The sequence below is a fragment of the Phacochoerus africanus genome, chromosome 4 (genome assembly GCF_016906955.1).
Source record: "Phacochoerus africanus isolate WHEZ1 chromosome 4, ROS_Pafr_v1, whole genome shotgun sequence".
Classification (NCBI taxonomy): domain Eukaryota; kingdom Metazoa; phylum Chordata; class Mammalia; order Artiodactyla; family Suidae; genus Phacochoerus; species Phacochoerus africanus.
Genome location: NC_062547.1, coordinates 75,889,955 through 75,914,910, shown reverse-complemented (window position 1 = coordinate 75,914,910; position 24,956 = coordinate 75,889,955). Strand labels below are relative to the sequence as shown.

Genomic DNA, 24,956 nt, shown 5'->3' with positions numbered 1-24,956 from the left:
GATGTACCAGGGTCTCCAACCCCACAGAAAAGGGCTTTTCTCTTCTGTGTGAGGAGGGTGAGCAGGAGGGAAGTTGGGCGAGTGAGGGCAGTGTGTTGACTGTGGGACCAGTGTGCCTGGACAGGACAGGGCCCCTTGGTGGCCCATTCTCTGGAGAAGCTGACCAAGGACTTTTTCTGAATCTCGGTGTTGCTCAGGCATGGTGATGCGCACCCTGCTGATGCGGCCTAAGAAATGGACTCCTAGAACTTGGTCGAGACCAGATGTGCAGGCCGAACAGGAGTGCCGAACCTCCCAGTGTCAAAGGTCACACGTCAAACCCTTTCAAGCTGACCTGTCTCTGCTCTTAAAGCGCAGAAACCCACGGTGACCTCACTCCCGGGCCGACCGCCGACCCCGGATGTCCCCAGGCTCTCCTGTCCCATCTTGTCCTGTTCCGACTAAGGATAAGGGGATGCTCCGTGGGGACATTGAGTTAGTACTTCCCAGTCTAGGAGGAAGATAAGGAGGGGCGGCCGAGCTGCGGGCGAACGCTAGTTCCGCCAGCCCGGGAACAAGTTCTCTCCGAGCTCCGAGCTCATGTCCGGGACGGACAGGTCTGGGTCCTGAGGAGGAGACCGGGCAAGGAAGGGCTGAAGCCAAGAACCCGCATTTCCGCCCCGCAAGGCGTTTGATCAATATCCCCGCAAGTCACTGAGACCCGGAGGGACTATAACACCTTTCCAGTCAAAGGAGTCGGCGAGCGTGGCGGGGAGAACTAACAAATGCTGGGGAGGGGCCCGGGAACTGCCCAATCAAGGGACGGGAATAAGGGGGCGGGGGCTGTCCGAACAACTCTCCTATCAGGGTCTGGGAACTTGCCCGAGCTCTATCCATTCATAGGCCTCAATAAGGTGAGTGCCTGGAATACAGTCCAATCAGACTGAAGGGACCTTGAGAACCATCCAATCAAGGGGTTCGGGGGGCAGAATCGGGAGCTGTTTAATAAAGGGCGCCGGGGCGGGTCTCGGAGTACACTCAGAAACCCGGGGAGGAGGAGTGCGTGGGTCTCCGTCCAATCAAGGCGGAAGGTGGGCGCGCTCCCAGTCCGCGCAGGCGTCACTCTGCCGATCTCGGCGCTCCTGCGCACCTGCGGGGCGTGGCCCCAGGTGTCCTTTCTCCGTTGTCTTCACCTACCTGCATCTTGGGACCGTGGGGAGGACGCCCCAGAGCCGGAAGGAGATGGTGAGTGAGCGAGTCCTGGGCCCGAGATCGGCAGGAGCTGATTTGGACCGACTGGGAGCTGAGGCCAGCCCGGGTCTCCCCGCGCCAGCTCTTCGGGTTTCCGACTCCAGTATCTGCCCTCGGCGGCGGCTTGAGGACCTGGCGTCCGGTTCTTAGGTCCAGGTCCCGACCTGAGTTTCCTACCTCGGCTGCGGGGTAGGATCCCGGGATCTTGACTCGCATCTTGGCTTCTGGAGGCAGGGTGGGGGGACCTGGCGTCCTGACCCAGGTCCCTACCCCAGTTTCCGCCCTAGGTCGCGACGGGGCGTGGGGGCTGCTCCCGGTGTCCTGTACCGGGGTCCCTACCCGAGTCTCCAGAAGGGGTGGGGTCCCAGCGTCCGGTCCTGTCACCACGTTGGCGGGGTAGGGCCCAGGTACTGACTGAAATCTCCGCCATTGCCTGCGGGTGGGTCCTGGCGTCCTGCCCCTTCCTGTCCTCTCGTGGGGGTGGGAGGTCCTGACCTGAGTATGCGCCGCTTGGGCGCCGCTTGGGGGTCCCAGGGGACCCACCCTGATCTGTCAAATTCCTACTTTTTTATTCCTGTTAAAAAAAACAAAATTCCGCTGAGTAAATTTTGAAGATTTTACTGGTTTTATTCAACAATTCACGAAAACAGCAGCTTCCCATCCCGCAAATAGAAGGGCGCAGCCCGGCGCTGAACAGAATGAAAACCTTAAATGGGCAGAAGAGAGCGGGAAAGAAACTAGCGAAAGTGGCTTGTCTGTGGCAGGATTACTTTAGGGAAGGCAGGGGTCTGGCGGGCAGGTTACCTCACTTAAGGTGACCAGGTAATTCCTGATTGACTGGTTTCTGATTCTGTTTATTAAGAGAGGCTGAAACTGTAGTTAAGTTGAGCCTCCTTGTGGTGATTTGGAACTTGCATAAGCGACCCTATTTGGGGCCTGTGGTTTTGTTTTTAACATTTCTAAGACTTGGATTAGGGTTGAGACTCAGATCTCACTCACAGCTGTGCCAGGGTCTCAGATGAAACAGAAAAAGGGTTGTATCTTCTCTTTAAGGAAGTTGAGAGCAAAACTGTTGGATAGGATGGGGCCTCCCTGTGGTCACTGTATCCTCAGCAGAAGTGGGGACTGTGGGGGGGGGGCAGCTATGTTCTACATCTCAGTGCTTCTTGGTAGGGGGTGGTGACCCAAAGTCAGGGGCTTGTGGGGAGACAGGAGCCTAAGTAAAGCTAAGGTAAGAAATGGGCGGTTGTGAACACTTGGTTAAGCTAGTGTCAAATAAAAAAAATCCGAATTTCCTAAGGGCAGACTTTCATTCAGATGAGTTTTTATTGCAGGGGAGAAAGGTCTCTTGCACCAGCACAGGGATTCTGCAGCAGGGAGAACATGACCTTGAGATATGCAAGCATCTCAGGAGTTGGGCAAAGAGAGTTTTTCTTTTATACAGAGGAGTAAACAGAACCAGGAAGGACCAGGTGTGATGCTCTGATAGCAGATCCATGAGCCCAGCCTGTCCTTAGGGGGCTGTCTGCTGGCTGGGGTTGAGGCCAATCAGGGGTCAAGGGTCAGGAGAGGAGCTAAAACCAAGTCTGACCAACAAGCATTTGTTCTGCTTGGGCAGCGGGGACCAGCAGTTCAGCCAGTCACTGCTGAGGCGGAGGTGGGGATTTAAGGCTGTGTCTGGCCTCATCCTGGCTACCTGGCCTCAGTGGGAGTCTTCTCTAAGTCAGGTGTGGATGGGCAGGTGACAGCGCTCAATGCAGCCTGCTATTTTCCTTGAAGACCCTCCATGGAAGTTTCCAGGAGCACAGGGCTCAGGGAGCATTGAGCATTGTCACCTGACACCTGTGAGCAGCCTCCTCTAGGTCCAGCTCAGCACTCAGAGCTGCCCTTAATCCAGCTTCAGGTTTTGGCAGGTGTGAAATACTGAGTTCTTTGTGCCTGGTTTCTTCTCCTTAATGAGGTTGGGAAGCATCTCAGGTCTTTGCTGTTTTCTGCAGACTCGTGAGCGTCTGGACCTTTTGGGCTTAACCAGAGGTGCCTCTGAGGACAAGTGTCAGTACAGAGACTGTTCTCTCTGCCATTATAATTTTAGGAAACACAGGCAGTTCCCCACATTCATGTGAAATGAGTGGAGATAGGGATTAAAAAGATTCATAGAAAGAGTATTGACTGTTTCATGCAGGGGGCAGAGTTAGGACATTTGTCTGGTCCTAGTTCACTTCCTGTTCTTAGCTGGTCAGCAGAGGTTAGTGGACATTCTGTGAATAGTGACCTGTGCTCTTGAGACTTGCTCACTTCTGAATAGATGATGTACAGCCTGTTGTGAGGGTGGTAGTGAGCAAATGGGATAATCCAGCTCTAGTGACTGAGACCATAAAAGGGGCCTAGAATTTCCCGGCCCTGCATTACCTGTGTGCTATTCTTTGCAGCTTTACATCTGGTCCTTCCTCACCAAGTAGTGTTTTGTTTTAATTTTCTGTTTAAAATTCTGCTTCTGCTGAATTTGCAAAAAGTGAATATTACCAGTACTGCACCAGTAACACCGCCTAGAAGGTTTCTCCATGGTTCTCAGCCCTGGTCTGTTTCACCCGTGCTGGTGTCAGTGGTCACCCGGTTCCCTCCTCCATCCAGTCCTGTGGGGCTCAGGGTGTCTCAGGTTTAGGTTTGATTTGTCAGCAGGCTGTTATATTCCTGCTGCTTTTTGTCTCTGAGTGCAAATTTATCACAAATTTTTTTACCCCTGGACTAACATTGGTGGGTTGTAGATCCTGGATATTTTCAGAATACTAGGAGGTGTGGCTGGAGGGCTGGAGTCAAATGTTTATTCCACATCATTTCCAGCACGGGGAGAATCCAGCTTAATTTTGTCCCTTTTGAGTGTATCAAGTGAGATCTGCTTGTGGACTGTATATTGGTTCCGTGTATGTGGTCAGTATGTTGGTTTTTTACTGATAACCATTGGGCTTGAGCATTTCTTGTAAGTGGTGGTTCATCTTCTGTGAAATAGTTTTCAGTCATTTTCTCACCTTTAATTCATTTGTATGTTTACTGATTTCTTATGTTTTCTTTATATACTCTGGACATTCAGCCTTTTTCATTTCTTTTTATTTATTTATTCATTTATTTATTTTCCCACTGTACAGCAAGGGGGTCAGGTTATCCTTACATGTATACATTACAATTACATTTTTCCCCCAGCCTTTCTTCTGTTGCAACATGAGTATCTAGACAAAGTTCTCAATGCTATTCAGCAGGATCTCCTTGTAAATCTATTCTAAGTTGTGTCTGATAAGCCCAAGCTCCTGATCCCTCCCACTCCTTCCCCCTCCTGTCAGGCAGCCACAAGTCTCTTCTCCAAGTCCATGATTTTCTTTTCTGAGGGGATGTTCATTTGTGCTGGATATTAGATTCCAGTTATAAGTGATATCATATGGTATTTGTCTTTGTCTTTCTGGCTCATTTCACTCAGGATGAGGTTCTCTAGCTCCATCCATGTTGCTGCAAATGGCATGATGTCATTCTTTTTTATGGCTGAGTAGTATTCCATTGTGTATATATACCACCTCTTCCGAATCCAATCATCTGTCGATGGACATTTGGGTTGTTTCCATGTCCTGGTTATTGTGAATAGTGCTGCAATGAACATGCAGGTGCACGTGTCTCTTTTAAGTAGAGTTTTGTCCGGATAGATGCCCAAGAGTGGGATTGTGGGGTCATATGGAAGTTCTATGTATAGATTTCTAAGGTATCTCCAAACTGTTCTCCACAGTGGCTGTACCAGTTTACATTCCCACCAACAGTGCAGGAGGGTTCCCTTTTCTCCACAGCCCCTCCAGCACTTGTTATTTTTGGATTTATTAATGATGGCCATTCTGACTGGTGTGAGGTAATATCTCATGGTAGTTTTGATTTGCATTTCTCTTATAATCAGCGATGTTGAGCATTTTTTCATGTGTTTGTTGGCCATCTGTATATCTTCTTTGGAGAACAGTCTATTCAGGTCTTTTGCCCATTTTTCCATTGATTGATTGGCTTTTTTGCTGTTGGGTTGTATAAGTTGTTTATATATTCTAGAGATTAAGCCCTTGTTGGTTGCATCATTTGAAACTATTTTCTCCCATTCTGAAAGTTGTCTTTTTGTTTTCTTTTGGGTTTCCTTTGCTGTGCAAAAGCTTTTCAGTTTGATGAGGTCCCATGGGTTTATTTTTGCTCTAATTTCGATTGCTTTGGGAGACTGACCTGAGAAAATATTCATGATGTTGATGTCAGAGAGTGTTTTGCCTATGTTTTCTTCTAGGAGTTTGATGGTGTCCTGTCGTATATTTAAGTCTTTCAGCCATTTGGAGTTTATTTTTGTGCATGGTGTGAGGGTGTGTTCTAGTTTTATTGCTTTGCATGCAGCTGTCCAGGTTTCCCAGCAGTGCTTGCTGAATAGACTTTCTTTTTCCCATTTTATGTTCTTGCCTCCCTTGTCAAAGAGTAATTGACCATAGGTGTCAGGGTTTATTTCTGGGTTCTCTATTCTGTTCCATTGGTCTGTCTTGTCTGTTTTGATACCAGTACCACACTGTTTTGATGACTATGGCTTTGTAGTATTTCTTGAAGTCTGGGAGAGTTATGCCTCCTGCTTGGTTTCTGTTTCTCAGGATTGCTTTGGCGATTCTGGGTCTTTTGTTGTTCCATATAAATGTTTGGATTGTTTGTTCTAGTTCTGTGAAAAATGTCATGGGTAATTGGATAGGGATTGCATTGAATCTGTATATTGCTTTGGGTAGTATGGCCATTTTTACAATATTGATTTTCCCAATCCAGGAACATGGAATATCTTTCCATTTCTTTACATCTTCTTTGATTTCTTTGATTAAAGTTTTATAGTTCTCGGCATATAGGTCCTTTACCTCCTTGGTCAGGTGTATTCTGAGGTATTTGATTTTGTGAGGTGCAATTTTAAAAGGTATCGTATTTTTGTATTCCTTTTCTAATGTTTCATTGCTGGTATACAGAAATGCAACTGACTTCTGAATGTTAATCTTATATCCTGCTACTTTGCTGAATGTATTAATCAGTTCAAGTAGTTTTGGGGTTGAGTCCTTAGGGTTTTCTATGTATGGTATCATGTCATCTGCATACAGTGACAGTTTTATCTCTTCTCTTCCTATATGGATGCCTTTTATTTCTTTTGTTTGTCTAATTGCTGTGGCTAGGACTTCCAAAACTATGTTGAAGAGCAGTGGTGAGAGTGGGCATCCCTGTCTTGTTCCAGATTTGAGTGAGAAGGCTTTCATTTTTTCCCCATTGAGTATTATATTTGCTGTGGGTTTCTCATAAATGGCTTTGATTATATTCAGGAATGTTCCCTCTATACCCACTTTGGCAAGGGTCTTGATCATGAATGGATGTTGGACTTTGTCAAATGCTTTTTCTGCGTCTATTGAGATGATCATATGATTTTTGACTTTTTGTTTGTTAATGTGGTGTATGATGCTGATTGATTTGCGTATGTTGAACCATCCTTGTGAACCTGGGATGAACCCAACCTGGTCATTGTGTATAATTTTTTTGATATGTTGTTGGATTCGGTTGGCTAAGATTTTGTTGAGAATTTTTGCATCTATATTCATCCATGATATTGGGCGATAGTTTTCTTTTTTGGTGGTATCTCTGTCTGGTTTTGGAATGAGGGTGATGGTGGCATCATAGAATGTCTTTGGGTGTATTCCTTCTTCTTCAACCTTTTGAAAGAGTTTAAGGAGGATGGGCACCAATTCCTCTTTATATGTTTGATAAAATTCACCTGTGAAGCCATCTGGTCCTGGACTTTTATTTGTAGGGAGTGATTTTATGACCTCTTCAATTTCATTTCTAGTGATCGGTCTGTTCAGTTGGTCTGTTTCTTCTTGATTCAGTTTTGGCAGGCTGTAAGATTCTAGAAAATTGTCCATTTCTTCCAGACTGTCAAACTTGTTGCCATATAGTTGTTCACCTTTTTCATTTCTAAGTGTTGCCAGTACGTTCTCCCAGATTGTAGTTCCTTTTTTCTCCCTGTCCTACACTTTGATGGACACATCTTACCTTTAATAGACTTGAATTTCTTCATCTCTTCCTTTGTAGTGTACCCTTTTTTTCTTATACAAGAAAATTTCCCCAACTATCAAGTCATAATGCTTTTGCCTATAACTTCTCAGTGTATTCTACTTTTGTCTCTCATAGTAAGTCCACAGGGAATTGGTTATCATATATGCAGTTGATAAGGAAAAAAGATTTCTTATTCCCCTGTGGATACCCAGTGGTCACTATCCCACGTGTCAAAGCGTCATCATCTCAGCCCTGCCTGGCAGCCCTTGCTCCAGAGTAGACCCAGTTGCCAAAAACTTGTGGGCCTGTTTCAGTGTACTGTGGGTTTTTTCCTACCCAAGTATTTGTCTATCCCTGTGTTAACACCATCCTGTCCTAAACCCTGCTATGTAAAAAGCTTCCATGTTGTTTACAGAAAATAGTACCACCTTGTCCTATAGAAGATCTTGGCTAATAGAAATTTGCCTTCCATTTCAGTTTTTAGAAGTAGTTTCTCTTTGTTTTGTTTTGCTTTGGTTTGGTTTGGTTTGGTTTCAATGTGCAGCGGCTTGATATGGGATCTCAGTTTCCAGAGCAGGGATTGAACCTGGGCTGCAGTGGTGAAAGGGCCAAGTCCTAACCACTAGGCCAACAGGGAACTCCCTAGGAATAGTTTTTCTTAAGTTCAAGCAAAATGGAAACAACCCCCAAAACAAAACCCAAAGCAAACCTGCTTGTAGTCAATGGAATTTTCTTCAGCTCTTGATCTGGGGAGAAGCTGACGGGGTGACATTGAGTTGCCTTGGGAGAACGTAGGCTGTCTCTCCATTTATTTCATTCTACTGTGGCATCATTCAGTAATGTTTTAGGATTTATCCATAAATCATTTTATATATGTAGTTACACACATTTTAGGACTTAAAGAAAATTAACTTTTAGTAGCTGTTTGCTTAAAAACTCTAACATTTAAAATTTTTACTTTTTAGTTGCTTGTTTCTAGTGATTCAGAATACACTGAGATTTATCTTTATGAGTTTGCATGCTGGAAACTTAGTAAAAATATGATTATTTGCTTATATTCATATTCTTTTCTGGGTGTGACATACACATATTTAAGCTAGGAATAAAGGCAGATGTTTTCTTCTATTATATTTTTTTTCCTGTCAAAACTTACACCATTAGTTCCCCTGTTAATGGATTTTAAAAATCAAACATGGGGAGCTCCCGCTGTGGCTCAGTGGTAACGAACCCAACTAGGATCCACAAGGATGCGGGTTCGATCCCTGGCCTCACTCAGGTGGTTAAGGATCTGGCGTTGCCATGGTGTAGGTTGCAGATGTGGCTCAGATTTTGCTTTGCTGTGGCTGTGGTGTAGGCCGGCAGCTGTAGCTCTGATTGGACCCCTAGCCTGGGAACTTCCATATAAAAAATAAATAAAAAATAAAAAAGTCACATCCACTAGAATAAGATGATTTAACTTTGATTATGTATTATTTCCCACCTTTGTCCATTTTCAAACCTCAGCAGGCTCCATAGAGTGTACTGAAGAGTGACCTGTTCACCTGTTATTAAGGCAGGTTTGTGAAAATGAGGTGTTTCAACCACATCACTTTATGAACTGTCAGCTCAGAGTTTTTCCTAAAAAAGTTATCAAAAATTATGTTTTATGGAGAGTTCCCTGGTGGCTCAAGAGGGATGAAGATAGAGCGTTGTCACAGGTATGGTTTGGGTTGCTGCCGTGGTTTAGGTTTGATCCCTGGCCTGGGAATGTATGCCGCAGGCACAGCCAAAAAACCTTTATTTTATGGAGGATTCCCCGCCCCCCCAAGACCAGGAAAAAGTGTGAAGATTTTTGAACCCAGTTTACTCTCTTTTTTTTTTTTTTTTTTTTGGCCTCCCTGCAGCATATGGAGTTCCTGAGCCAGAGATCAGATCTGAGCTGCAGTTGCATCCTACACCACAGGTATGGTAACACTGGATCCTTAACTCTCTGTGCCAGGCCAGGGATCAAACCTGCATCTTGGAGCTGCAGAGATGCCACTGATCTTGTTGTACACAGTTTCCTTTTTGTTTTATTTTATTATTTTTTTTCTTTTTAGGACCACGCCTGAGCATATGGAATTTCACAGGCTAGGGGTTGAACCAGATCTTCAGCTGCCGGCCTACACAACAGCCATAGCAATGCGTGATCCAAGCCGTGTCTGCGACCTACACCACGGGTCGTGGCAACACCAAATCCTTAACCCCCTGAGTGGGGCCATGGATTGAACTCACATCTTCGTGGATACTAGTCAGGTTTGCTACTACTGAGCCACAATGGTAAGTCCCCAATTTCCTTTTTAAAGGATGCTCTTTCCTTGTTTTCAAGCCTGAGGGCATATCATCACTGTGGGGCCGGTTGTGTTTAAAGACTTATGAGTGGATAGAAAATTGTATTCGTCTATGCCTGGCTTCTGATTGGTGCTCCTGAAGCCCTTTTAATATCCTGGGTAATAGAAGTATCTTTTGTTCTAACAAGGTGACTGTGGTTGGGTTCCTGGATGAGGTCTGGTCATCAGGAAGACCAAGCCCTGATCAGAAGCTTGTAATTGTCAGCTCTGCCCTCCCATGCTCTTAAAAAGGGAGATGGAATTAACAATCAATCCTGCCTAAGCTGAAGGCTCCACAAAATCCCAATAGTGTGGAATTTGGAGAGCTTTTGGGTTGGTGACCAGGCAGAGGTGTGGAGAGGGTGGGGCCCAGAGAAGGCATGGAAGCTTCAAACCTCTTTGCATGTTCCTGACTCTACTTATCTATTCATTTGGATGTTTCTCTGTGTCCTTTATCATGTCCTTTAACAAACTGGTGAATATAAGGAAGTGCTTCTCTGAGTTGTGTGAGCTGCTTCAGCAAATTAATGGAACCCCAAGAGGGGAGTCTTTGGAGGTCAGCAGAAGCCCAAGTGACAGCCTATTCTTGGACTGGCATCTGAAGTATATGTGTTTGGGCGTCAAGGGCACTCTTGTGTGACCGAGCCTTGAACCTGTGGGTGTTGATGCCATCTTCAGGTAGAGGGTGTCAGCACTGAGTTAAAGCATAGGAAACACAATAGGAGTCACAGTCAGATTCTTAACCCACTGTGCCACAGTGGGAACTCCCATGTGTTGTCTTTTTGATGATAGCCATTCTGACTTGTGCAAGGTGATACCTTACTGTGTTTTTTTTGTTTGTTTGTTTTTGGCTGCCCAAGAAATGGCATATGGAGTTCCCAGGCCAGGGATCAGATCCGAGTTGCAGTTGCATCCTCCGTCACAGCTGTAATAATACCAGATCCTTAATCCACTGTGCCAGGAATTGAACCTGCATCCCAAGTGCTCCAGAGATGCCACTGGATCCCATGGTGCCACAGTGGTCCCTCACTGTGGTTTTCATGTGCATTTCCCTGATGATTGGTGACGTTGAACGCCTTTTTATAAGGCTGTTGGCCATCTGTATGTCTTCATTGGAAGAAACGTCTGTTAAGATCCTCGGCCCATTTTTCAGTGGAGTTATTTGGGGGCTTTATATGACTTGTATGACTCTTTTTTGCAGATTTTGGCCATCAATTCCTTATTGAACATATCATTTGTAACTATCTTCTCCCACTCGATAGGTTCCCTTTTTGTTTTATCAGTGGTTTCTTTCACTGGCCAAAATCTTTTCAGTTTGATGTAGCCCCATTTGTTTATTGGCTTTTGTTTCCTTTGCTTGATGAGACATATGCAAAAAATTATTGCTAAGACAGATGTCCAAGAGCACACTGCCTGTGTTTTCTTCTAGGAATTTTATGGCTTCAGGTCTTACGTTTAAGACTTTAATCCATTTTGGAGTTCCCATCATAGCTCACTGGAAATGAATCTGATTAGTATCCATGAGGACACAGGTTCCATCCCTGGCCTTGCTCAGTGGGTTAAGGAGCCAGCATTGCTGTGGCTGTGGAGTAGGCCAGCAGCTACTGCTCCAATTCAACTCCTAACCTGGGAACCTCCGTATGCTGAGGGTGGGGCCCTAAAAAAAAAGGCTTTAGTCCATTTTGAGTTTATTTTTGTGTATGGTGTAAGAAAGTAGTCCAGTTTTACTTTTTTTTTTTGTCTTTTTGCCATTTCTTGGGCCACTCCCGAGGCATATGGAGGTTCCCAGGCTAGGGGTCAAATTGGAGCTGTAGCCACCGGCCTATGCCAGAGCCACAGCAACACCAGATCCGAGCCACATCTGCAACCTACGCTACAGCTCACGGCAACACCGGATCTTTAACCCACTGAGCAAGGCCAGGAATCAAACCCGAAACCTCATGGTTCTTAGTCGGATTCGTTAACCACTGTGCCACGATGGGAACTCCTACTTATTTTTTTTCATGTAGCTGTCCAGTTTTCCATTTATTGAAGAGATTATCTTTTTCCCATTATATATTCTTGCCTCCTTTGTCATAGATTAATTGACCAGATAGTGTGGGTTAATTTCTGGGCTTTCTTTTCTGTTCCATTGACCTATGAGTCTGTTTTTGTGCCAGTACTATACTGTTTTGATTCCTGTGGTTTTGTTGTGTAGTTTTAAATCAGGGAGGATGTTACCTCCAGCTTTGTTCTTCATTTGGAAAATTATTTTGAGTATTTTAGGTTTTTTTGTATTTCTGTACAAATTTTTGAAGTGTGTGTTCTAGTTCTGTGGAAAATGCCATTGGTAATTTAGGGATCATATTGAATCTACAGATTCCCTTCAGTAGCATGGTCTTTTTAACAATATTAATTCTTTTAATCCATGAGAATCATAAATCTTTCCATTTGTTTGTGTCATCTTCAGTTTCATCAGTGTCTAAATAGTTTTCCATGTACAGGTCATTTATCTCCTTAGTTAGATTTATTCCTATGTGTTTTATTTTTTGATGCAGTTGTAAATGAGTTATTTTCTTTTCTTTTTTTTTTTTTTTGTCTTTTTGCTATTTCTTAGGCCGCTCCCGCAGCATATGGAGGTTCCCAGGCTAGGGGTCCAATCGGAGCTGTAGCTGCCAGCCTACACCAGAGCCACAGCAACGTGGGATCCGAGCCTCGTCTGCAACCTACACCACAGCTCATGGCAACGCCAGATCCTTAACCCACTGAGCAAGGGCAGGGACGAACCCACAACCTCATGGTCCCTAGTCAGATTCGTTAACCACTGCGCCACAATGGGAACTCCGAATTATTTTCTTAATTTCTCTTTCTGATAGTTTGCTGTTAGAAACAACATTTCTGTATGCTCATTTTGGTGTTTTTTGTTTGTTTGTTTATTTGTTTTGTCTTTTTAGAGCTGCACCCATGGCATATGGAGGTTTCCAGGCTAGGGGTCTAATTGGAGCTATAGCTGGTGGCCTACGCCAGAGCCACAGCAACTCGGGATCTGAGCTGCGTCTGTGACCTACACCACAGCTCATGGCAATGCTGGATCCTTAACCCACTGAGTGAGGCCAGGGATCGAACCCACAACCTAATGGTTCCTAGTGGGATTCGTTTCTGCTGCGCCACAACAGGAACTCCTGTATGCTCATTTTGTATTCTTCAACTTTATTGAATTCATTTATTCCGATAGATTTTTGGTGGCATCTTTAGAATTTTCTTTGTATAGGATCATATCATCTGCAAACAGTGATAGTTTTACTTCTTCCATTCCAATTTGTATTTCTCTCTTTCTTTTTTTTTTTTTTTTTTTTTTTTTTTTTTTTTTTGCTTTTTAGGGCTGCAACTGCAGCTTGTGAAAGTTCCCAGACTTGGGGTCAAAACGGAGCTGTGGCTGCCAGCCACAGCCACAGCAGCGGGGGCATCCAAGCCATGTCTACCACCTACATCACAGCTCACGGCAACACCAGATCCTTAACCCTCTGAGTGAGGCCAGGGATCGAACCCACATCCTCATTGATACTAGTTGGGTTTGTTACCCACTGAGCCATGATGGGAACTCCCCAATTTGGATTTCTTAATTCCTTTTTCTTGTCTGATTGCTCTGGCTAGGACTTCCAATATATACTCTGTTGATTTAAAGTGGCAAGAGTGGACATCTTTTTCTTATTCCTAATCTCATCATTGAGTATGATATTGGCTCTAGGTTTGTCGTATTATATTTTGTTTGTTTGTTTTTGTTTTTTAGGGCTGCACCCGTGGCATATGGAGGTTCCCAGGCTAGGGGTCCAATCAGAGCTACAGCTGCTGGCCTGTACCACAGCCACAGCAACATCAGATCCAAGCCACATCTGCGACCTACACCACAGTTCATGGCAACGCCAGATCCTTAACCCACTGAATGCGGCCTGGGATCGAACCTGCAACCTCATGGTTCCTAGTTGGATTCGTTTCCACTGTGCCATGACAGGAACTCCTGTCGTATTGTTTTTATCATATATCGATGCTGAATTTTGTCAAAAGCTTTTTCTGTGTCTGTTGAGATGATCATACGATTTTTATACTTCAGTTTGTTATGTGTTGTATCACATTGACTGTTTTGCAGATACACAACCATCCTTGTGTCCCTGAGATAAATCATACATAGTGTGTGTATGATCCTTTTAATGTATTGTTGATTTAGATTTGTCACTGTTTTGTTGAGGATTTTTGCATCTGTGTTCATCAGTGATATTGGTGTGTGATTTTCTTTGTGTATATGGTGTCATTGTCTGGTTTTGGTATCAGAGTGATGCTGGCCTCATGGAATGAACTGGGAAACATTCCTTCCTCCTCAATGTTTTGGAATAGTTTGGAAAAGATAGGCATTAACTCTTCTGTAAATGTTTGGTAGAATTATCTGTAAGGCTCTCTGGTCCTGGACTTTTGTTTGTTGAGAGTTTTCTTTTTGTTTTTTAGAATTACTGATACAGTATCATTACTGGCAGCTGGTTTGTTCATAATTTGTATTTCTTTCCTTTCTTTTCTTTTTTTTCTTGGTATTTTTGTCTTTTTAGGGTTGTACTCACGGCATATAGAGGTTCCCAAGTTAGGGGTCCAATCGGAGCTGTAGCCACCAGCCTATGCCACAGCCACAGCAACATGAGTTTAACCCACTGAGCAAGGCCAGGGATCAAACCCACATCCTCATGGATACTAGTTGGGTTCACTAACTGCTGAGCCACAATGGGAACTCCTATATTTCTTTCTATTTTGCCCATACCTGTGGCCTATGGAAGTTCCCAGGGCAGGGATCAAATCTGAGCTGTAGCTTTGTAAGAGACTCTTATACTACCTTTATTTTTGACTTTACCGATAAGATTTTTCCAATTTATAAAAATATATAAAGTTAGGAGTTCTTATTATGGCTCCGTGGTAATGAACCTGTCTGGTAACCATGAGGATGCAGGTTCAATCCTTAGCCTCGATCAGTGGGTTGAATATCCATCATTGCCATGAGCTGTGGTGTAGGTTATAGATACAGCTCGGATCCTGTGTTGTTGTGGTTATGGCATGGGCTGGCAACTACAGCTCTGATTAAACCCCTGCCTGGGAACATCCATATGCCACATGTGTGGCCCTAAAAAGCTATATATAGGAGTTCCCGTCGTGGCTCAATGGTTAACAAAATCCGACTAGTAACCATGAGGTTGTGGGTTCGATCCCTGGCCTTGCTCAGTGGGTTAAGAATCCGGCATTGCCATGAGCTGTGGTGTAGGTTACAGACGCTGCTCAGATCCCGTGTTGCTGTATCTCTGGCGTAGGCCGGCAGCTACAGCTCCGATTTGACCCCTAGCCTGGGAACCTCCATATGCTGAGGGAGCGGGCCTAGAAATGGCAAAAAAAAAAAAAAAGCTATATATGTATATATATAATTTAATATTTATATTAAATTAATTATAATTAACAATGATGATTTTAATAATTATAATTACATTAATAGAAATTTCTAGTTATGGTTTTTTTTCCCCACTTAGAGAATTCCCTTTTACATGCTTTTTTTTTTTTTTTTTTTGGTCTTTTTAGGGCCACACTTGTGGCATATAGAGATTCTCAGGCTAAGGGTCGAATTGGAGCTGTAGCCACTGACCTACGCCATAGCCACAGCAACACCAGATCGGAGCTGTGTCTGTGACCTACACCACAGCTCATGGCAATGCCAGATCCTTAACCTGCTGAGCAAGGCCAGGGATCGAACCTTTGTCGTCATGGATGCTAGTCAGATTTGTTTCTGCTGGTCTACAATGCGAACTTCCCCTTTAACATTTCTTACAAAGCCAGTTGAATGGTTTTGAACTATTTTAGGTTTTGCTTATTCATAAAACTCTTTATTGTGCTTTCAAATCTGAATTATAGCCTTGCTAGATAGAGTATTCTTCATCGTGGGTTTTTCCCATTCAACACTCCCTTCTGGCCTGAAAAGTTTCTGATGAATGTTGTTGTTTTTAATATTTTGAATTGTCCCTTTCTGGGTTTTGTAATGCTGTGAAATTTCTTTCTAAGGTTTGGAATTGCTGATTTTTTTTATGGCCACACCCACAGCATATGGAATTTCCCAGGCCAGGGATCGAAGCCATGCCACAGCTGTGGCAACACCAGATCCTTAACCTACTTCACCAGGCCTGGGATCAAACCTTCACCACAACAGCGACAACAGCAGATCTTTAATCTACCATGCCATAGTGGAAACTTCTGGTATTTTAATATTTTGTACTTGGCCTGTGAACCATTTGAGATTTATATTTAGCATGTGGGAGCATTTGCATCTGCTAATTTTGTTTCTTTTATAACCATCGACCCTCTCAGATGTTCTCTTTGCTTACATCATCTCAGATATGTTTAACAGTTTCTAAAAACCATCCCATTACATCTAATTAAAAAAACTTTTTCCGGAGTTCCCGTCGTGGCGCAGTGGTTAACGAATCCAACTAGGAACCATGAGGTTGCGGGTTCGGTCCCTGCCCTTGCTCAGTGGGTTAAGGATCTGGCGTTGCCATGAGCTGTGGTGTAGGTTGCAGATGCAGCTCGGATCTGGTGTTGCTGTGGCTCTGGCGTAGGCCAGTGGCTACAGCTCCGATTAGACCCCTAGCCTGGGAACCTCCACATGCTGCGGGAACGGCCCAAGAAATAGCAAAAAGACCAAAAAAAAAACCAAAAAACAAAAAAACTTTTTCCCACAAGTGTTTTGTAATTTCTCCTAATTCCACTTAATCTCAGAAAAACCTGTAATTTTGTTCCTTTTCTACACTTTTTTTTAATTTGCTGGAGTTCTGTTATTTTTTAATTAAATTGCCATTGTTTTAAGAAGAATATGTTTTGGAGTTCCTGCTGTGGCACAGTGGGATTAGTGGTGTCTCTGGAGCACTGGGAAGCAGGTTTGATTGCTGGCCTGGCACAGTGGGTTAAAGGATCAAGTGTTGCCACGGCTATTGGTGTAAGTCGCAACTGTAGCTCAGATCTGATCCCTGATCTGGGAGCTCCATGTGCTATTGGGCAGCCAAAAAAGGGGGGAAAAAAGGATATGTTTTTTTTTTTTAATTTATTTTTTTATTTTTTGCTTTTTAGGGCTGTACCCACAGCACATGGAGGTTTCCAAGGCAGGGTCGAATCAGAGCTGTAGCTGCCAGTCTACACCACAGCCACAACAGTGCCAGATCCAAGCCTGTCTGTGACCTACATCCCAGCTCACAGCAATGTGAGGCCAGGGGTCAAACCCACAACCTCATGGATACTAATTGGATTCGTTTCCACTGTGCCACAGTGGGATCTCCAAGAAGGATATCTTTTTAGCTCATTTGAATTTATGGTTTAAACAGTTTTATTTGACCCATAATTTACATATCATAAAGTTTACCTTTTTAAAGTATAAAATTCAGTGGTATTTAGTATATTTATAGAATTGTGCAACCATCCCCATATTCTAATTTTAGAACATTTTGATCACCCCAGAGAGTACTATTTTACATTCTGTTTGGCAGTGTTTGAGAGTTCCCACTGCCTCACATCATCCCCAGCATTTGTTTATACCTCTTCTACCCATCCTAGTGGGTGTGAAGTATCAGCTTGTAGTTTTTTGTTTTTGTTTTTTTTGTCTTTTTATGGCCACACTTGCAGCATATAGAAGGTCAAATGTGAGCTGGGCTAATATTCCACCCCAAGGCTAGGGGTTGAATCAAAGCTACAGCTGCAGGCCTATACCACAGCCACAGCAATGCCAGATCCGAGCCTCATCTGCGACCTATGCCACAGCTCATGGCAACACTGTATCTTTAACCCACTGATCAAGGCCAGGGATTGAACCTGCATCCTCATGGATCCTAGTCGTGTTCATTACCACTGAGCCATGATGGAAACGCCATTAGCTTGTGGTTTTGATTTGCATTTCCCTAATGACTAATGTCTAGCATCTTTTTGTGAGCTTATTGGCCATTTGTGTTTCTTTGGAGAAGGGTCTGTTCAGATGTTAGGTGTGAGCTTCTCTAGTTCCTTCTGTCACTAGTTTGCTGAATTTTTTGTTTTCTTTTTTGGCCTCCTCACAGCATATGGAGTTACTGGGCCAGGGATCATATCTCAGCTATAGTCGTGACTCATGCTGTAGCAATCCCCCAATGCATTGTGCCAGGCTGGGGATTGAACCTATATGCTCAGGCACTGCAGAGACACTGCTGATCCCATTGTGTCATATCGGGAATTCCTGCTAAGTATTTTACCATGAAAAGATAATTGTGTTTGAATAGATGCTTTTTATCTGTCTATTGAGGTGATCAGGTGATTTTTGTACTTTGTTAATAAGGTATATGATAAAATGCTTTGTGGTTTTTTTTGTTTGTTTGTTTGTTTTGCCTTTAGGGGCCGCAGCCATGGCATCTGGAAGTTCCCAGACTAGGGGTCAAATTGGAGCCACAGCTGCCAGCCTACACCACAGCCACAGCAATGCCAGATCTGAGCCAAGTCTGTGACCTTCACCACAGCTCACAGCAACACTGGACCCCTGACCCACTGAGCAAGGCTGGGGATTGAACCCACATCCTCATGGATACTAGTTGGATTAGTTTCCACTGTGTCACAATGGGAACTCCCAATGCTTTGTTTTTTTGAACCAGATTTTTAAGTAAACCTCACTTGGTCATGGTGTTGAACCCTTTTTATGTTACTCTGGATTTTGTGTGTGTGTGTGTGTCGTTTTAGAGCTCCACCGTGGCATATGGAAGTTCCCAGGCTAGAGGCCCAATCAGAGCTGCAGTTGCTGGCCTATACCACAGCTACAGCAATGCCAGATCCAAGACTCATCTGCGACCTACACCACAGCTCATGGCAATGCCCGATCAATGCCACTGAGTGAGGCCAGGGATCAAACCTGCGTCCTTAAGGATACTAGTCAGATTTGTTACTGCTGAGCCATGACAGAAACACCTATTTCTCTGGATATTGATTGCTAATATTTGAGGAATATTTTTGTCTGTGTGTATCAAGGATACTGGTCTGTGGATTTCTTTACATGTCATGGGATGTCTTTTTCTGGTTTTGGTATCAGGATAATACTGGCCTCATAGAATGGGTTGGGAAGTGCATCCACAATTCAAGTCTGTATGTGGATCCCCAGTTACTAATGGTGTTCGGGATCTTTTCATGTGGTCATTGGCCATTTGTGTATCTTTGGAGAATTGTCTATTCACGTTTATTCCCCCATTATTTAATTATATTATTTGTCTTTAATTTTTTTATCTTTTAGTTTTTATTGTTGTCCTATGGGTTTTTATTTTTATTTTTGTCTTTTTAGGGCCACACCCATGGCATATGGAGGTTCCCAGGCTAGGGATCAAATCAGAGCTATAGCTCCTGGCCTACACCACAGCCACAGCAAGGTGGGATCTGAGCTGCATGTGTGGCCTGGATCCTTAACCCACTGAGCAAGGGCAGGGATCAAACCTTCATACTCATGGATGCTAGTCAGATTCATTTCTGCTGAGCCACAATGGGAACTCAGTCCTGTGAGTTTTTAAAATGTATTCCTAATACAGGTCTCTCATCAGGTGTGTGATTAGCAAACCACATTTGAAGTAGCATTGGCCTCTTTGTAGATGATGTTGTAGAGATTTTTTTTTTCTCCTGTTGGCTTTTGCAACCATATTTTTTGTTTAAAAATCTCTGATTTTGGAGTTTCTGCTGTGACACAATGGGATCAGCAGCATTTCTGCAGCACTGGGATGCAGGATTGATCCCCATCCCGGCACAATGGGTTGAGGATCCAGCATTGTTGCAACTGGAATGTAGGTCACAACTGCAGCTCAGATCTGATCCCTGGCCCAGGAACTCCATATGTTTTAGGGCAGCCAAAAAAGAAAAAAAAAACTCTAATTTTTAATTTCATAGTTGTTTTCTTTTGATATCATTAGTGCAGTATGATCCCATATTTCACTAAAGATAAGAATTAGGTGTTTTTTTCCTCCCCATTAAAGTCACCTTCGTCTCTGTTACCATCAGAACCTTCTGTGACTCTGTGTAGCATCTTCCTTGATTTCTGGGCATGTGGTTATTCATTTGAGAGACCCTGGTGCTTGACACATTCCTCAGGAACCAGGCCTCCTCTTACCCCATAGCTGTGCCAGGCCCTGGGCCCTGGCCTGTTTGTATCCTTGCTGTCCACTTCATCATGACAGGGGGACATGTTTGTGCTTCTTTTGGATATGAGGGGACAAAACTGGCTCCCTGATGCCATTGCCTTCAAGTTATAAGTTGAAGTTGTAACTGAGTTGTACAGGAATTCCTGCTATGGCACAATGGAATCAGCAATGTCTCTGTAGCACTAGGATGTGGATTAAATCCCCGGCCTGGCATGGTGGGTTAAAGGATCTGGAATTGCCACAGCTATGGCTCAAACTTGATCCCTGGCCTGGGAACTCCATATACCATAGGGCAGCCAAAAAAAAGGGAAAAAAAGAATTGTTCAGATTCAGCAGCTCTAGAAAATCCATGTTCATTGCATCTTGACAATCCGCTCCTATTCCTGGACCTTCAAGGAAATAACTTATGAGCAAACCTGGGACCCATTTCCATGTCATATGGGTAATAATTTGATTTTCTGTCTTTATGGTACCTCAGGATCTGCTCTCTCAGTTTTCCCCCCTTTTTGGCTACACCTTTGGCATGTGGAAGTTTGTGGGCCAGGGATTGAATCTGAGCCACAGCTGCAGCTATGCCAGATCTTTAACCCAATACACCGAAGTGGGAATTCCAAAAGCAATTCTTTTTAATCTTGTGTCTATAAATCTACTTCCATTGTTGTTGTCACACTTTTCTTGAATTTCTACATCACTGAATAATTGGCACTTGATCTGCTTGTCTATTGTCGTTTCTCATGAGACTATAACTCGAGAGTCCTAGGGATTGATCCACTTCCCTGACCATTAGCCTCCTCTTCCTCCCACACAGGCAGGTGAAAAGGGACTTTGCTGAATAGAGTATGTGGCTGTTTCAGGAATCACTGGTTTTTGAAGACGTGGCCATAAACTTCACCCCAGAGGAGTGGGCTTTGCTGGACCCTGCTCAGAGGAGGCTCTACAGAGATGTGATGCTGGAGACCTTCAAGAACCTGGCCTTCGTGGGTGAGGATGGCTTCACTCCTACACTTAGTCTTTAGGAAACAAATATTTCTTCTTTTTTTTTTTTTGTCTTTTGTCTTTTGTTGTTGTTGTTGTTGTTGCTATTTCTTGGGCCGCTCCCGCGGCATATGGAGGTTCCCAGGCTAGGGGTTGAATCGGAGCTGTAGCCACCGGCCTACGCCAGAGCCACAGCAACGCGGGATCCGAGCCGCGTCTGCAACCTACACCACAGCTCACGGCAACGCTGGATCGTTAACCCACTGAGCAAGGGCAGGGACCGAACCCGCAACCTCATGGTTCCTAGTCGGATTCGTTAACCACTGCGCCACGACGGGAACTCCGGAAACAAATATTTCTTACAAATCTCCTTTCTTACTAGAACCAAAGAATGGGAATATGTTGAAAAAAAGACAGACACGGTCTAAGCTTTCATGAAACCTACCTAGGGTCAGAGAACTTTTCCATGAAAACAAATTTCATCTATTTATTTACTTTTTTTTTTTTTAATCTTTTTAGGGCCACAGTCATGGCATATGGAAATTCCCAGGCTAGGGGTCAAATCGGAGGTATAGTTGCCAGCGTATAACACAGCCATAGCAACACAGGATCCAAGCTGTGTCTGTGACCTACACCACAGCTCACAGCAATGGTGGATCCTTAACCCAGTGAGCGAGGCCAGGGTTTATACCTGTGTCCTCATGGATGCTAGTCAGATTCAGTTCTGCTGAGCCATGACGGAAACTCCTATTGATTTACTTTTTTTTTTTTTTTTTTTGGTGTAGCTGGCAGGATACGAACTATTGATTTACTTTTTATTACTCTTGATCATAAGCCCAAATTCCCTAATTTTGTAAATGTTAGCATCATCTCCAGTGTCACCTTGGGCAGTAAGAACGGTGTTATGGGTTTCACCCTGTGAAAGTTACACAGTGGTCAGTTCACATTTGTTGTCATAACCTTGTTGCAGTTAAACCCACTCTTGCCTGTCATCAGTGACATAAGGACCAAAGAATCAGTCCATGTCATGGAGTGCTTTTGGTCCTCCTTCCTCCCTCATGATGAGCTTCCTCCATGAGCAGGACAGCAGCTCATACCACCCCACACCCCATCTCCCAGTGGCAGCTGGGTCAGTGGAGACAGGCTCCATCTAGGACCTCTGTGCCTGTGATCCCCAGGAGAGCACATCTCCCTGGATAAGGGGGAGGTATTTGGACACACCATTAGGAACATGACTTAATCTTTGTTTAAGAAGGTGATGTTTATCATTAACCTGGCTTCCCTGTTGGAGTTTTCATCCGTCCTTGCCCACTTGGGAAGTCTTTCTATAGCTCATCTTATAAAGGGAGCATTTGGGAATGTGCATGTTGCCCAGTTCCTTTCTGCTTTGCCTCTCTGGTAATATTGACTCAGTCTCTATTCTTTTTGAAGTATCTCTTACTGAACAAGCTGCCATGTTGGCTCATTTCCCCTATGATGGCCAAAGTTCCAAATTTCTCGGAGGTCCTTGGAGTTTTTCTTTGTTCCCATGTCTGTTTTTCCTAAAAAATTTGATTACATTTTTGAATCAGTATATGGAGAGAAATATCTATGTTCTCTTTTGCTTTACTTATATCACCATTTTTTCCCCAAGCATTTAGTTATGCTACTGATTGTTGCAGGTTTTTGCCCTCGAGTTAAAACCACTGGATCAAGTCCTCAATGGAATATTTTGGAGAACAAACTATGCAGTGATGAGAAAATACTAAGATTCATAAGAAATGATTCTTGGTCTGTTTTTGGAGCAAATTGGATGTTTCATAACATTGGAGATCACCAAACCCAGGAGAGGGATTTGAGGTGAGTGCCACTGCCTCAGGGGAAGGGGAATCTTGGCAGAGTGTTAGACTAACTTGAAACTAAACGAAAGGTATAAGCCCAGGTAAACAATTTTGTACTTGGAAAATTTTCACAAGAAAATACTTTGGTAAATGTGATATAGGGTATCTTAAACGTAATTCAGTTGGACACAGTGACCAGGAAACCCTATCTCTAAGACAGGGTCTCTAAGTGTATTTGTCTCTAAGTGTATTTGAGCCATAATTAAGCCAGAGCATTAAGCTTGTTGCCCTTTGTTGCAGTGTGGGAAGTGCCTGTAACATACCCATTCATTGAAAATGGCAAATACAGATTCAAAATAATGAAAAACCATCAATACATCATTAATGAAGAAATCACTTTAAATCATTAATCCCTAACACTGTGCTTCCCATTTTTAACAGAAATCATTTGGCAGAGTGTCATCAATGCAAAGGTAATGACAATCATCAATGTGGAGAAACCCTGAACCGGATTACAGATTTTACTGTTCAAAAGGGATATCTGAGATATCCGACTGCAGTTCAGCCCTCTAAATATACTAAGTGTGGAGAAGCCTTCAGCGACCATTCTTTCCAGAAGCATCACCAAAGGTCTCACACTGGACATAAATCTTATCCATGTGAGGAATGTGGGCAAGTATGCAGCTCTGTCTCCCACCTAAGCCCTCCTGGAGGAACAGACATTGTAAAGAAACCCTATAACTGTCAGGATGCTGGGATAGCATCTAAGAGATTTGTGAAGAGTCATAGTAGTAAACAGTCTTTAGAGTGTAAGAAATGTGGACAAGTTTTCACTTGTCCCTCTTCCTTTCAAGAACATATGAGAAGCCACCATGGACAGAAAATCCACGTGTGTAAAGTATGTGGGAAATCCTTTATGTATTATTCCTACCTTTTAAGACATGTGAGAACTCACACTGGAGAGAAACCCTATGAATGTAAGGAATATGAGAAAACCTTCCAATATCCCACATTCCTGGGAGGACATGTTACAATACATACTGGAGAGAAACCTTATGTTTGTGCAGAATGTGGGAAAGCCTTCAGTTGTCCCAAATATTTCAGAAGACATCTGAAAACCCACAGTGGAGTGAAACCCTATGAATGTACAGAATGTGGGAAAGCCTACAGTTGTTCCTCATCCCTTCGAGAACATGTGAGGACACACAGCGAAGAGAAACCCTATGAATGTCAGCACTGTGGCAAAGCCTTCAGGCATCAGCGATATTTTAAAAAGCATGTAAGAATGCACAGTGGAGTGAAACCCTATGAATGCACAGAATGTGGTAAAGCCTACAGCTGTTCCACATCCCTCCGAGAGCATGAGAGAATACACACTGGGGAGAGACCCTTTGAATGTCAGCACTGTGGGAAAGCCTTTACTCGTAACGCCTCTCTTCGAGGACACATGAGAACACACAGTGGGGAGAGAGCCTATGAATGTACCCAGTGTGGGAAAGCCTTCTGTTGGCCCTCATCCTTAAGAAAACATGTAAGGATGCACAGTGAGGAGAAACCCTATGGGTGTCAGCAGTGTGGAAAAGCCTTCTGGTATCCTGCCAATCTGCGAGGACACATGAGGACACACACTGGGGAGAAGCACTGACTGCAGGGACTGTAGGAGAGACCTCATTCTCTCTCTTGACTTATAATGTGAGCAACACACTGTAGAAAAGCCTTATGAATGGGAAAATGTGGAAATGTCTTCAGCACTTCACTTATTTTGTACATGAAGACTCAGGGCATGACAGAAATCTTTCAATGGGTATAAATATGGTTTTTCCTTTGTAAGTGGCTTGGCTTTAATAGGATCCCAGTGTATTAATTTCTAGTTCATGTTGCTGATCTGAATGTTTATGATAATAGCTATCTTTCTATGTACTCTTCATCTGCACTACCTGCATTTTGTTATCTCAGACTTTGAATAATCATGCAGTCTTATAAAGCTTGTCTCATTTCCATTACAATGTCCTTGGAACCCAGGGTGTTAAGTGGTTTTCAGTTTTTGGCATTTTTCATGTGCAACTTTTTTTTTTTTGGTCTTTTGTCTTTTTAAGGCTGCACCTGCAGCATGTGGAGGTTTCCAGCCTAGGGGTCTAATTGGAGGTACAGCTGCTGTCCTTCACCAGAGCCACAGCAATGCTGGATGCAAGCCTCGACTGTGACCTACACCACAGCTCACGGCAATGCTGGATCCTCAACCCACTGAGCAAAGCCAGGAATTAAACCCACAACCTCATGGTTCCTAGTCGGGTTCATTTCTGCTGCACCATGGCAGGAACTCC

The 24,956-nt window shown here is 43.8% G+C and overlaps 1 protein-coding gene across 2 annotated transcripts; it reads left to right on the top strand.

The window, feature by feature from the left end:
- The first annotated feature begins 1,023 nt into the window (after positions 1-1,023).
- LOC125125905 (zinc finger protein 77-like) lies at positions 1,024-24,616 on the top strand. Of its 2 annotated transcripts, none has more exons than XM_047777598.1 (4): positions 1,024-1,224; positions 20,692-20,818; positions 22,474-22,651; positions 23,074-24,616. In XM_047777598.1, exons 1-4 carry the CDS (start codon positions 1,222-1,224, stop codon positions 24,275-24,277), a joined length of 1,512 nt encoding a protein of 503 aa, XP_047633554.1. In that variant the 5' UTR covers positions 1,024-1,221; the 3' UTR covers positions 24,278-24,616. The 2 variants fall into 2 exon arrangements, with proteins under 2 accessions (XP_047633554.1, XP_047633553.1); XM_047777597.1 differs by having other exon boundaries at positions 20,646-20,818.
- Positions 24,617-24,956: the final 340 nt, after the last annotated feature.

Excerpts from the sequence above, each read along its gene's own strand:
- LOC125125905 (XM_047777597.1), top strand. The coding sequence starts at position 20,677 with ATGTGGCTGTTTCAGGAATCACTGGTTTTTGAAGACGTGGCCATAAAC. Across the intron at positions 20,819-22,473 it reads CAAGAACCTGGCCTTCGTGG|GTTTTTGCCCTCGAGTTAAA; the intron begins GTGAGGATGGCT and ends TGATTGTTGCAG. Across the intron at positions 22,652-23,073 it reads ACCCAGGAGAGGGATTTGAG|AAATCATTTGGCAGAGTGTC; the intron begins GTGAGTGCCACT and ends CATTTTTAACAG.